This window comes from Acartia tonsa, chromosome 2 (genome assembly GCF_053477335.1).
Source record: "Acartia tonsa isolate MP-2025a chromosome 2, ASM5347733v1, whole genome shotgun sequence".
NCBI lineage: Eukaryota > Metazoa > Arthropoda > Copepoda > Calanoida > Acartiidae > Acartia > Acartia tonsa.
In genome coordinates this window covers 37,850,126-37,864,534 of record NC_137261.1, presented here as the reverse complement: position 1 = coordinate 37,864,534, position 14,409 = coordinate 37,850,126, and the positions used below count along the sequence as shown (strand labels likewise).

The 14,409-nt window shown below is 31.8% G+C and overlaps 2 protein-coding genes across 2 annotated transcripts in view; both read right to left on the bottom strand.

Moving 5' to 3' along the window:
- Positions 1-5,453, bottom strand: part of LOC145311748 (hemocytin-like) — a 78,122-nt gene extending 72,669 nt beyond the window's left edge. The window contains exons 1-4 of the mRNA XM_080150725.1: positions 5,361-5,453; positions 4,440-4,556; positions 614-684; positions 231-340 (exon numbers count right to left, since the gene is read on the bottom strand). Of these exons, the coding sequence (XP_080006851.1) occupies positions 231-340; positions 614-684; positions 4,440-4,556; positions 5,361-5,444 (382 nt within the window). The 5' untranslated portion in view covers positions 5,445-5,453. The remainder of the gene's footprint in view (positions 1-230; positions 341-613; positions 685-4,439; positions 4,557-5,360) is intronic.
- Positions 5,454-6,104: 651 nt separating this feature from the next.
- Positions 6,105-14,174, bottom strand: LOC145312794 (von Willebrand factor-like). The gene is made up of 17 exons (XM_080152031.1): positions 14,126-14,174; positions 13,673-13,706; positions 13,281-13,313; positions 12,960-13,043; positions 12,304-12,465; positions 11,698-11,851; positions 10,841-10,905; positions 10,450-10,584; positions 8,809-8,959; positions 8,572-8,641; positions 8,199-8,285; positions 7,816-7,915; positions 7,561-7,712; positions 7,342-7,466; positions 7,112-7,203; positions 6,594-6,685; positions 6,105-6,166 (listed from the first exon to the last, which is right to left on the bottom strand). Exons 9-17 carry the CDS (start codon positions 8,954-8,956, stop codon positions 6,112-6,114), a joined length of 921 nt encoding a protein of 306 aa, XP_080008157.1. The 5' UTR covers positions 8,957-8,959; positions 10,450-10,584; positions 10,841-10,905; positions 11,698-11,851; positions 12,304-12,465; positions 12,960-13,043; positions 13,281-13,313; positions 13,673-13,706; positions 14,126-14,174; the 3' UTR covers positions 6,105-6,111.
- Positions 14,175-14,409: the final 235 nt, after the last annotated feature.

Below are 14,409 nucleotides of genomic sequence, written 5' to 3'. Positions count from 1 at the left end.
CCCTCAATACAATGAGTATATGTTACTACCTTGTTGATTTAATAAGTGCCCTTCAGGACAATAGCATCCCTCAATACAATGAGTATATGTTACTACCTTGTTGATTTAATAAGTGCCCTTCAGGACAATAGCATCCCTCAATACAATAAGTATATGTTACTACCTTGTTGATTTAATAACTGTCCCTCGGGACAATAACATCCCTCAATACAATGAGTATATGTTACTACCTTGTTGATTTAATAACTGCCCTTCAGGACAGTAGCATCCCTCAATACAATGAGGTTCTTCTTGTCCCACTGTAATGCAACTAAAACCAGTCTCCTTGTTTCCACAATGTCTACAAAAAACAAATAGCTTTTTAGCAGCTGTAGCCAATTCAAACAGCTGAGAAAAAGCTGAAGTAGCAGCGGTTAAGAGAAGGAAGAATCAGCTACCTTTAACTGCAGCCACCCTTATCCACAACCAAATTTATTCCTTGTGTTATCAACTGTTTTGTTGAGTTCAAGGTGACTTAAATGCGTTCACAACAAAATCTGAGTAAATAATAAGTAAATTTTAGAAATCAATATTTTTTTGGTATTTAAAACCGTATATTTCTTTGTTAATTTACCTATATTGTAAAGGCTCATCGCATTTGAGGTGGCAACGTTCCACTTTGTGTCTCCAATTTATTGTAGCTTCCTAAACAAATAGATAAATTGATTAATATACAATATACTTACATTATTTACATCAGAAATAGTTTATTTGAATTATTTTGAAACTTTTTACTTCCATAAAATATTTATTTGAATGTCGTTTTCCTTGAAATAATTTTTCAAAATGTGTTTTTGATGATTGTACTAAAATAGGTATTTTTATATCATTGATTTGTAAAGAAAAGAAGGTGTATCAACCAGTGGCGTGCGAAGCACTTTGTCTAGGGGGGGGCATTTTGAAGATTTAGTAAAATTTTGCCCCCCCCTAAATCAAAGTGCCCCGGGGGGGCACTTTGCTTTAGGGGGGGGCATTTTGATTATATATACTAATTTTAAATAAGGGCGTTTTAAGGGGTGGGATTATTTGATTATGGGCCTTCTAGTCCTTATCCTTTCTTCCCCATCCCTTCCCCCATCCCTATTTCCCATTTATATCCCCCATCTCATCCCCCCCCCCCATCCCTTCTCCCCACCCTGCAATGACCGAAGGGAAGGGAGCTAGAAAGCATCTTCGAAAAAAAAGTACAGAAGATAATTTAACCTTCCCCCCCCCCCCCCCACCACAAAACATTTCTTTATGGGAGGAAGGGGATGTTATAAAATCTCAGCAGGAAGGATGAATAACCCAATTAAAAAATTTTTGGGAAGGTGGAGATAAAAACACTCATTTTGGAAATAATTTACCAAAAATTAATCTAACATGTAAAACTGATTTTAAATATTTCTTTATTGTATGACAACAAGGATGACAACATCTTTAAGTAGCAAAGCACAAAAAATCATTAATAAGAACACAGACAAGTAGATTTAAAGAGCATCTGTTGAAATAAATATATATTTTAGGTAGAAAAAGTCACAAATCCTTTTTCCTGTATGTTGTGTGATGACAGTCAAAGTAAATTACATTCTGGATGCTCGAAACAGCAAGAAATTTTATTTTTTTTAATATTATAATCCACAAAAAAATTTTTTGTACCATAAAAACCAAGATATAAAGAACTATGTAAAAAAAAAATAAAAAAAATTACTTGTCCTTTCATCTACAGATATAAAAATCTCTTAGAAATATGGAAAACTTTGGGGTATAGTCTCTTTTGTGGCAATGCCTCTTAAGGGGCATTTCGTCGTATTTTCATAATAGCTTTTAATAGGTTATTCAAGGTTAAGTTAGGCCAGGTAATTTCCCCGCAGGGTTAGGCAATTGGCCCCGCAGGAGCTATAAATAGGTGAAAAGCTACTGTGAAAATACGACGAAATACACCTTAAGAGGCAATGTCACAAAAGGAACTATACCCAAAATTTAAAAGATACAAAAATAGCCAAAAACGTCCTGAAAAGCAGTCCGACCTTCATGAATTTTTAATAGTTAATTATACTCCATAATGATGGGAATGTTAACATTAAGTTTTAGCCTTCTATTTTTAATTGCAGTTGAAAAAATCACATTTCCCCCTTAGCATTAGGTACTGACAGCCATAGTGAATTATAGAGAAGCTAAAAACTTATATCAACATATCCTACCCTCTTTAAATGGCACTTTAAAACTCTGTTAATTTTTGATTAAGTGGTGTTTCCAAGGAATTATAAGGGCGGTGCGTGAAGCGCACCTAAAAATATTTACTCCCCCTTTGAACTAAAATCAATTAAAGACAACAAGAGTGGTGTAATTTATCAAGTAAGGAATATAGAGTGTAGATAGTTTTAGAGGTTTTTAATGAAAATTGCCATAAAAAAAACATGTCTTTTTGTATGGGTATGTACACAAAAAAAATGATAAACTTATACTGAAAATAATATGACATCATATATAGTTATTCATTTAGACAGACATACAGTGTTGAGAAAAAGGCTTAGATAAATATCAACGCTGTTTCTTTTTTATATAAAATAACTTTTTGATTGAATATTTGTTGTTTACACATGTTTTTTATAGAAATAAAACTAGTCCCCAATATTTCATATAAAATTTTCTTATTCGTTGGCTCAACAACTTTGGGGACTTTAATGGAATTTTGATTGGTTGGTTAATTAAGTCGAGTTTCCATACATTTCATCCACTAATTGTAATCTATATAAGGGGTAATTTTGTGTATCATCATTTGGGATGTACAAAATTTCTTTGGTAAAAATTTTATATTATACAAAATAAAATACGTCCTATTACCTGGTTTGTTATGTTCAGTAAAAAAAGATTATAACCTAATTTCTACACTAATTTAAAAATTTGGTAAGGTTAAATAAATAGTAACCGTCTGTTTGGCGCGAAGCGCCAAATTTTTTTTTTTGAGTATTTCTTGATCTTTTTTTGGAAACTGGGATAGTTTTGCTTTTTGTAGGGTAGGGGGCAAAAAGGGGCATTTTTGTTGACCAGGGGGGGGCAAAATGGGGCATTTTTTAACATTTAGGGGGGGGGCAGGGGGGGCGGTGGCTAGGGGGGGGCAGGGGGGGGCGTTTTGGTCGCTAGGGGGGGGCGATTGCCCCAAATGCCCCCTTCGGTTCGCACGCCACTGGTATCAACTTTTTTTTTATAGCTAGCCGGTTCTTTTAGTAAGTAGTAGATGTAAAATTTTTCATAGAATTCAGATATGCAATCGGTTTTTTTGTAGACCTCTTATTTTTTAAGTAATTTAAGTTTTGTTTTTTTTAAATTAAGTCGATTTTAAGGTACTAAAATGCAACAAAAAAAAGAAAGAAAATGGCCATTATGAACAAAAATAGTAAGATCTTTAATTTGACACTTTACTTTTTCAATTCTGTCAGGTAATTATTGAAAAAATCGATTTTTTAAACCCACAAGAATAAAAACTTTGAACTTAATTTTATTATTTCACAGGTAAAAAAATATGGGTTCATATATACCTTTAGAATCAGAAAAATATTACAAATCCATTGTAAGCAAAATTGAAAAAAAAAGTTTACAATATAGTATATAAACTACAATAAAAGGAATTATATGAAAATATCATATTATATTGTACAGGCAATGTCTTAATTCTTGAATTGAGTATAAAAATGGGAAGGGGGTAAAGAGGGGGTAAAGAGGGGGTAAAAAAGGGAAGACGATAGTGTTGCCTGAACAAAAAATACAATTGGCCATTTGTTTAATTTTTTATTTTTTTACTTTTTTTCAATTTTGCTTACAATGGATTCGTAATATTTTTCTGATTCTAAAGGTATATATGAACCCATGTTTTTTATGTCTGTTTGAGAAAATTTTTAGGTCTAAAGTTTTTATTAAACCGAGGTTAAAAAAATAGATTTTTTCAATAATTACTCAACAGAATTTTAAAAGTAAGGTGTCAAATTAAAGATCTTACTATTTTTGTTCTTACTGGCCATTTTCTTCTTTTATTTTGTTGCGTTTTAGTACCTTAAAACCGACTTAATTATTTTTTTAAAAAACTTAAATTACTTAAAAAATAAGAGGTCTACAAAAAAACCGATTGCATATCTGAATTCTATGAAAAATTTTACATCTACTACTTACTAAAAGAACCGGCTAGCTATAAAAAAAAAGTTGATACACCTTCTTTAAAAAATATATGTGTAAAACCTAATAAAAAAAACACTAAATACCAAATTCATTCGCATTTTTTTTCTTGATTCATTTACTCTACTACTGCCTTAGTTGTTTTTATTTCTAAAGTATTACCAAATATACAAAATGTACATATTTCTGTAATATTTTAAGTTTATTTTAGAGGAGCCCGTATAAACATTAAAAGAGCTTAATTTCACCTTAACCGTGCAAAAATCAGCTAAAGCTGACAAAATTGAACATTGGCAGGCAACATCTGTGGATTCACAAGTACAGAAATCTGTCAAACAATTCTCATATGCTTCCTCTATATCAACCTTAATACGACAATATTTATAAATATCGTAGCTGTGTTTAGTGCCCTAGGAAAATGAGGATAGATGTCACAGCTTTTGGCCTACCTTATTGACGTCATAGTAGAGGGAAAAGAAAGGAAAGTGTGAAAGAAACTTTCTAGAAAAGAGATTGGGTATATTGTATTTTCTGACGTCAATAGAATGTAAGGCCAAATGCAGTGACATCAATCCCCATTTTGCTAGGGCACTATAGACAGCTATATGAATAACATTTAAAAGTATCTTCATTTTGTTACAAAAGTAGCAGAATGTTTTCTGACCTCTAAGATCTCGTAATAGGCTGCACTGATTTATCCACAATTTTGATAGCATTTACATTTGACCAGGGAAGCTTTTCGACTATTTGGACAAAAAAATAGGTAGTCTTACCAATATCTTGGGACCAAACAACTAGTATCCTATTCTATCCTATTATATAAAGTAGTCAGCTTTTTTGTCTGTATCGAAGGATCTCGCTAACCGCTTTACCAATCGGGTTCTCCTTAACAGGGAAGGTTTATAACTATTTTAGGGGAGGGTACCAGCACCCTTCCTAGAGAAATCACAAAAAAATTGAAAAATGTATATTCAAGAGACTTGAACGCAAAAAAAAAAGACGAAATAAAAAAAACATTTAAAGTGTCACTAGAGGCCTCTAGGGGCGTAGCTGCTAGTTATATAATGAAGTAAGAAAGAATTGTTTGTCCGTTGAGATCTCGGTAACCACTTGATAGATTGTGTATTAACCTATGAGCTAATAATGATATCAACGTAATTATGTAGTACCTGGGTTTGACAATCTTGGAAAACTGAAGATTTTATGATTTGACAAAATTGAGTTGCTGTGTTGAACTTCTCAGGATCATGCATACATCTGTCAAACTGAATATGCAAAATATATTTTGTATGTCCGTTGTTTATGCATAGAACAGTTATTTAAATTGCAAAGCTTTTTGATGCTCTTTATAGTATAAAAAAGGGGGTAAATTTCAAATTTTTTTGCCATAGTTTCACGAATGACGTCATATTAGAGTAGTAATATATTTTTATACTATGACGTCATTTAATAATTTATAATTTTTTTTTTTTACAGGCACTATAAGAAGCGTTTAGACATAAGGTTTCCATATTAAGTAAAAATAATCTGGAATGCATTGCAAAAATCCACTATGTTAATTTAACGGTATATTTCTACATTTTGTCTACAAAGTTATAAATGAAATAATTGTCCTATTAATATTATTCATCATTATTATTATAGGCCTTAAATCCCACAGTTAAGTTATATTAAAAACATTCAAAATTATTTCTGTTTGTTTTACGTACTAATTATATTTTAAGCTTTGCTTTTATGGATGCTGTAATCCTTGTTTATTGTTTGCATTCAAATACATATTTAAATACTATAAAATATGACATTAAAAGATATAAATATTAGAAATAGGAAATTCTACAAACTCTAAAAAAAATATCTGAGCTATAGTCTCTACTTCAAAGATAAACTATAAAACATAATACAATTTTCATTTTCCACATACTAAATACATCCCTGCAATTCAGCGGCCATTCCACAAGTGGGGTTTACTCTCCATCTGCAAATTAAAAAAGTTAAATATTTAATATATTAATAAGCCTCTCTAATATATGCATTTATAAAAATTTTAAAGAGTTATTACCCCATCAAATTTACACAAAAATTAATATGTCCTTTATTTACTGATTTGTAGGCTTTCTTTTATGTATGTTGTAACAGATCTATGGTATAGATTTACATATATAAAGACAACTACCCCCCCCCCCTTTTCCAATGACCTTTTTTTTCTGCTAGCAAATTGCTTTCTGCTACGTCGCTATGTTAATATTTCCAAAACCATTGGCCGATTTTCAAAGACCCAATTGAGAGTCTGCACAAGGTCAATGAGATAGGAAATACAGTTATTTAACCCCTACCCCCTCTAGTGTTTTACTCTTATTATATTGTCATACTTGTTCCACTATCAAATGAATAATCCTTCTTACTTGTTAACAAAATCAATAGCATCTTCTTCAACATCTCCTTCAGGAGTAATAAAAGCTTCAGTATTGTGACCGCTGAATGTTCCACAAACACCCTTAAGTTAGAATAAGGGAGATTATAAGTGTCTAGAACATTTACAAACATGCTAGTCAGGTAAAATTCAAGGAATAAGGTATAACCAACTAGTGAAATCAACCTTAAATAATATTTGGAGGGCAGATGTAAAGGTCGTCAATTCTACTATGTGTTGACCCCCAATGACAACTGAAAATCATGTATAGGTTTTGTGATTTTTTTCGAAGTAATATATTTGCTGGTATAAACTGGGTAAAATTTAAAATGTAGAAAAATTAGGGGTCTACAGTTATTTTCTCTTGGAGGCTAGAGGTACATTCTCTTAAAATGGATTTTAAAAACCTATCTGGGACACACCAATAGATATCCGTTTTCTTTTATATAGAAATGGTCATGAATCATTTGTCCTTTTCAATTTTTTTTTTTATATTATTAATTACTCCACCTGCACTTGATCTTGAAGAGAAGGTGGAAGGTCAATGTATAGAAGACTATCTCCATTCCATAATAGTCTTACTTCATATTCAGGTAAAACAACTGAATATTAAGATTAGGGTCTAGAAAATGTCATTTAATTTAACTATAAAAAAAACTACAAAAATATTTTAAAAACTGATTTTAAAACAAGAACTAATTGATTATTGTAAGCATATAGTTTAAAAATTATGAACCTACCTAATGACCAATGAGATGATGCCTTATGCACAGTGAATCTTTCATTATGAACAGGAATTACACTCTCCTCTCCATCAACTAAAATCTCATGGTCTAAACCAAGCTTTAACTTTCTGCCTCCAGCACTGAAATGATAAAGAAGGTTTATATATTTAATTAGCAAATGCTCCATTCTTACCTTATTCAAAGTTTTCATGAATTAAAAAGAATAATTCTTACCTTATGATGACTCTTTTGATGCAAAGATTGTTAGATGCAGTAGAAACAAGGTATCTTGCCTCTTGTAGAGTACAATCATCATATTCAAGAGCTATGGAGAATGCAGCATGCTTTACAAGGGTGTACATACAGTGCCCAGTAAAACTCAATTTCTGAAATTTTTTTATTTATAACTTTTATTTTGAGCATTGGGAATATACCACTTTAAATCTATAAGAGTTTTCACCTTTTCTAGATTTTTTTTTAAAAATGTACCTGTCCAGCGAAAGTTGTAATGGCTGAATGAACAGAATCTACCAGACATCTTTGTGCACAGAAATCAGTTGTGCACACCCATTTAGAACCAGAACATTCACTAGTAAATTGTTGTAGATATGAAAAACAGTGTACAAAATGTACATTATCCACTAAATATCTTTAAATACATTCAGAAGTGTGTTTAGAAACTATTTTCAATTAAACTTTGGTAAAATTTCTATTCACTGTATTCAATTTAAAATAAAATTCTATCTAAGGAACTAGTAATTGTGAGAATTTTTATTCTTGGCCTAGAGTGTTCTAGAGATTTATTTAAGTTAATTTCTCTTAATTCTAAGGTTTAAACTTAATCAAGAAAATGAGACAGACTTGTTTCTTACCAAGTATTGCAGTCTCTTCTAATTCTGTGACCAGAGGTATAAAACTTTCCATTACTCTCACATGGACAATCCTTCTCCAAAATGCACCTAGAATATTACAAGTCAATTCCGCTTTCCGTGGATATTAAAATAAAAAAAATTGAAAGATAAAGACCAGTATCGTTAGCCCTGAAAGAACAAAGGCCCGGGCTAACAAAACTGGTATTAATTTTATGATTTTTAACTTGATAATTGTGCAAAATTGTCATGAATTTTCAGTATGGCTGAGAACCAGTTCTAACCCACCGAATATTATTCGGTTTTGAAGCCTTACACGAAAGTTAATTCTAAGTTTAAGAACTAGATTACTTGAATGAACAATGATATATTATACCTGTCCTGATACAGTCTGGTACCTTCTGGACAATAACATCCAGGTATACAAAACTCGACATTACTCATATCTACAAATAGATTATCACATATTTGTTATTCTGCTATAAGTTGTTTATTATTTAATTTAGATTCAAGTTAAAAGATTTCTCAGATTTAGGATGGAGTATTGGGATAAGTATTGGTTAATATTGGTAAAATTTCTTGTATATATCTTTTTTTAATCGTAATTTCTTACCTGAATTCTCAGCACAACTAGGGCATGCGCCAAAGCCACACTCCTTGAATTGCTTGCCAGCTGGGCAGGTCATTGAGCACATGTCTGCACGCCTCCAGGACTCCAGGGAAAGGCCCTTGTTCTGGCATATTTTCACATATGTCTCCATAGACTAAATTAGAAGTTAATTATATGATTTATTTTTTAAAACTAAATTTGGATTTTAAAAACAGAAGTTATTATTTTTTCAAAGAAGGTGTATCAACTTTTTTTTATAGCTAGCCGGTTCTTTTAGTAAGTAGTAGATGTAAATTTTTTCATAGAATTCAGATATGCAATCGGTTTTTTTGTAGACCTCTTGGTACTTGCTTACATGTGGTAGACTGGAGCACCGAAAACCCCCCCCCCCCCGCTTAGTTTTGACAAAAATCAAAAATAAGGGGGGGGTAGTTTTTTAATGTCTGGAAAACGGCAAGGAGGAAAAGTGCTCAGCAAGGCAAAGACTTAACCCCCCCCTTAATTTTGAAGAAAATCAAAAATAAGGTGGGGGTAGTTTTTTCACTGTACAACACGCCAGAAAGTTGAGTGAGGTAAATCAAGAAAATCCAGTATACCAGAGGGGAAACTTTATTACAGGGATATTCATGTTTTGGGGCATAATTTCCTTATTTATTAACTTTGGCCAGTAAAAGGTTTTAATTTTGCGCAAACTAAGCGGCGGGGGGGGTTTTCGGTGCTCCGGTCTTCACATGTAAGCAAGCACCGACCTCTTATTTTTTAAGTAATTTAAGTTTTTTTTAAAAAAATTAAGTCGATTTTAAGGTACTAAAAAGCAACAAAAAAAAAGAAAGAAAATGGCCATTATGAACAAAAATAGTAAGATCTTTAATTTGACACCTTACTTTTTCAATTCTGTCAGGTAATTATTGAAAAAATCGATTTTTTTAAACCCACAAAAAAAAGTTTACAATATAGTATATAAACTACAATAAAAGGAATTATATGAAAATATCATATTATATTATACAGGCAACGTCTTAATTCTTGAATTGAGTATAAAAATGGGAAGGGGGTAAAGAGGGGGTAAAAAAGGGAAGACGAAAGTGTTGCCTGAACAAAAAATATAATTGGCCATTTGTTTATTTTTTATTTTTTTACTTTTTTTCAATTTTGCTTACAATGGATTCGTAATTTTTTTTTCTGATTCTAAAGGTATATATGAACCCATATTTTTTTACCTGTGAAATGATAAAATTAAGTTCAAAGTTTTTATTCTCGTGGGTTTAAAAAAATCAATTTTTTCAATAATTACCTGACAAAATTCAAAAAGTAAGGTGTCAAATTAAAGATCTTACTAGTTTTGTACATAATGGACATTTTCCTCCTTTTTTTTTGTTGCGTTTTAGTACCTTGAAATCGACTTAATCTTTTTTTAAAAAACTTAAATTACTTAAAAAATAAGAGGTCTACAAAAAAAAAACGATTGCATATCTGAATTCTATGAAAAATTTTACATCTACTACTTACTAAAAGAACCGGCTAGCTATAAAAAAAAAAGTTGATACACCTTCTTTCAAGAATTAATCCTTTCTGTATAAATATGATATAAGAACACAATTTGTTGTGCTAAATTCTGGTTATAATAGTTGTTTATAAATTAACCTGGCAAGCTTTATCTTGGTCACTGCAGTAGGCAGTCTTACAAGATTCATAGAATGGTAGAGGACTGACAATGTTATGACAAGCAGAAAATGAACTGGAGGTCAGAAGCTTCTTACAAAAAGCTGTTGCATCCTGGTAGTAAATAAACATTATTTGCTCATTCTTTTTTAAAATTTAATAAAAGCACGAAAATTGTGAGAAATGTCCAGTATCGCCCGGAAATCGATTAATATCTGGTGAATTAAAAACCGGTTCTCAGCCATACTGAAAAATCATATGAAGATAAAAATCATAACATTAAAAGTTTTTTTTATATCCGCGGAAAGCTGTTTATAATGAGCTGCGCTGAATAGCTATTCTTGTATTTCTATTTCTTAATGTTTATTTCCTGTAGAATTCTTTGGTCAGTTGAACATTTATCAACTCTCTGATACTGTGTTACCTCATAATTTACACCTGAAAATATAACTCATTTATTTTTTAATGATGTAGAATAAAATTTTTAAAAATTATCGAATTCAAGTCAGCCAAACATATAACTGTAAGGTTGCAACGCTTTTGCCTTTTTGACCTTAATATTCCTTTATTTTAAGTAATAGGTAATCTCCAAGAATCCGAATTGTAAATTAAGTCTTAAGTTATTACCAGGCTCGGCAGCCGCGCATACGCCTCAAATTTAAACTCGCCAGTGAACCAAAAAAATTTCGAAAAGATGGATTGTCTGTTTAGTAACAGGTTTAGGCATTCAGCTGAATTTTATAATACTAGCGGCTTCGCCCCTAGCCTCTAGAGGCTTTGCCCCAAGAGGTTTGATCAAACCAATTTTTCGTATTTTAGATTTAAAAAAAAAAAGAAAAAAAAAATTTTTTTTTGGGGGGGGAATTTTTTTTTTTTGGGGGGGGAGGGGGTATTTTTCATTTTTGGGGGGGTTGGGGGTGTCACACCCCCCGAGAAAATAGTTATAAACCTTCCCGGGACCTATGAGAAGCTACCCTGTAAAGGAAACCCGATCGGTTCAGCGGTTAGCGAGATCCTTCGCTACAAACAAACAGACAAACAAACACACACACAAACAGACAGACATCGTTCTACTTTGTATTATAGATGACGATTTAACTGAGGCTTACACGCGGCTTCCGAGCCCTGCATCTGTTTAATTGCAAACACTAAAGTCAATATAAAAACACAAAATTATCTCAAACATGTTTAATCAAATTTTTATCTAATTTACTGATATGAAATACTTACTTGTAATAACAGTAAAATGTTGAATAAACTGGTTGATATTAACTGCCTGACCCTCGGTGTGATAGAAATCATCAAATATGTTATCAGTTAAAGTACCGCAAAATCCAATTGTTCTATTCCAGTTATTTGATTCTGCATCAATAACTATGAAATCCTAAAAAACAGTAAAAAATGATTCCATGCTTTTTTCCTCCTATCATATAAAGTAAAAAAAGTTATTTTATCTGAAGCTCAAGATTTCAATAACTACAGAACTGATTGAGTTTTCCTTAGGTCCCGTAATGGTGTTTTTATGACTAAACTTTCAGACGATTTTTTTAAGACCGAGTCTTTAATGCTAGGGGCTCAGACGCTTATTGATCAAAATGCATTAATCTTCCCAAAAACTAATTTTAAAATAAAAAAAATTCCAAATAAAAAAACTAGGATCATAAAACCTAAGCCATTTACGCTTACTGTTTAAAAGTTGTTGGATTGGAGCCTGCATTGTTGGAAAAAGTAGATTTGTAGATTGTATGTTTTGTATTCTTTACAGAATACTCCGGAAATATGGACAGACATAAAACGATATTTTGAAATTAATAGTTAAAATAAAAAATCTTATACCTTTGAGTTCCATCTGAGGGTGAGACCTAATCCAAGTATCTCCACAAATATCCACTGTCCGGATTTCAGGAAGACAATTCCATCCTTCTGACCAGGAATGAGGAGGCTGGAACCTGAACTGATTGCCCGTGCCTGCCCGTTGGAGTCAATACTAAGATTCACCTGAATGTTTACAATTATCTATATCAGATAACAATCATGGTTTCATTACACAAATGTAACAAAACTATATGGAGGTAGTGCTTCTGAGCCTTATTGATTAAGGGGTGTCGTAGCTCAGTGGCAACGCACTGAGTTACGGTGGGGAAGGTTTGAGTTCAAGTCCCCACGTTGCAACTTAAATTTCTCCTTCGCAATACATTCACGCAACTTCCCCTTGGTTGTGTAAGAAGGGAGATAATTGGGTAATATCAGTGCAACCCTTTCCCTTACCCCAAGCTTCTCAGCGGAGAGCGTCATTCTTTACTGTGACTTAATTTGGGACACCTGCCATACTCGGTGATTGTAAAGTAATATAGAGTAGCTCTCTTAAGACAGCGGGTCAAGACAGCGCGGCTTGGACCTTGCTGGTCCTGATGGCTAGCATACAAAAGTGTCTCATCCTACTCTATGACTACTTCAGTCTAAACATAAATACACACAATCTTAATGATTACCTGAACATCCTCTAACTCTAAATTAATCTGTAGATTGTCTGTGCCCGGTTGTCCAACTACTGATATTTTTACAGTATTGTCTCTGAAAAATTTCTCATTAAATAAATCTTTTTATACCAAGGTGTTGCAAGTTTTTTTCAATCTTTAAATTAAACTATTAAAATGTGTTGTAGAACCCAATGATATTTTTCACATGAAGAATCTTTTCAAATCTCAAGTGCAATTGATAATTCAGAGCTACGTTATTTTTACTATAATTAAATCTTTTTTATTAATCAACAAATAGCGATATGCTTTTTTATGTAGTGAATGAGATTTCCTTGGTTCAAGAAGTGCCACATGTTCTGCTGAACTCTGAAGTAAAATAACAATAGTATAATAAACAAAACAAAAAATGGTTCTCCTTATGTTTCATGTCGACCAAAATCAAGGGGTTTCGGTGGTGAAGTAATTGTTTTGAGTGAAAGAATCTCTTGTTACATTTAATTACAACTCAAAATATTCAGGACATTGGAAAATGGCAATCATCCTAAAAATAAATTTAATATGGAAATATGTGAATTGTAAATAATATTGTAGAGAATTAGGGTGTTTATTAATTCATCTATAATTGTTCTATCTCTTTCAGGTAAGAGTTACATAATCTAGATTACATTTGAAAATCTTTTAATTCACTGAGATATCTAAATTGAATTACTCAATACTCTTGCTACCTGGAGAGAAAACACATTTCCATCAAATGTTCTGAAATAGAATTATCAATTTTTTTTATATGTACTAAACCATTAAATTAAACCCAACTGATCTAATACGATACTAATTTAATGTAGAATATATATATTTTGAGTATATTTAGAATTAAATATACGACAGAAGAAGTATTTTTGGGTATAGCAATAAGAAGACAAAAAATTGGTTTTGATGTGAGAGGCAGCAATTTATTGCACAGTAAAAATAGGTATTGTGCATTAATCACATTATGTAAAAATAAACATGTTAAATGGCACATTATTTTTAAACAATTTATGTTTTAATTTCAAATTTTTGACTTATGATATATGATATGTTTATATAAAGTTAATTTTTTAAAACTTCTGGATTTACATTAATTAAAGAGCAGCTGTGCTACAAAGAAATAATTTTTACAGTTAATGGATAATTCCCTGTAATGATGTCCCGCCCATATATAACAGGAACCTTTCTTCTTTGCTGATTCCTGATTATTCATTTATTATCTTATTTGTCAGTATTCATGGATGAAACGTAATAAACTAGTGGCTACGCCCCAAGAGGCCTCTAGGGGTACTTGAACTGGGAATAGTGCAAGTCGACCCATCCCCCGTTTTAAATTTAACTTTTAAAACAAAAGTAAAAACAAGGATGACAACATCCATAAGTAGCGAAGCACAAAATTTCGTCGATGGGAATACGTACAGGTAGATTTAAAAGG

Bases quoted from the DNA above. Each gene is read 5' to 3' on its own strand.
- LOC145312794 (XM_080152031.1), bottom strand. From the start codon at position 8,956: ATGGAGACATATGTGAAAATATGCCAGAACAAGGGCCTTTCCCTGGAG. The intron at 8,642-8,808 runs GTAAGAAATTAC...ATCTATTTGTAG, and splicing joins TAGTTGTGCTGAGAATTCAG to ATATGAGTAATGTCGAGTTT. The intron at 6,686-7,111 runs GTGGAGTAATTA...TTCTAACTTAAG, and splicing joins CTCTTCAAGATCAAGTGCAG to GGTGTTTGTGGAACATTCAG.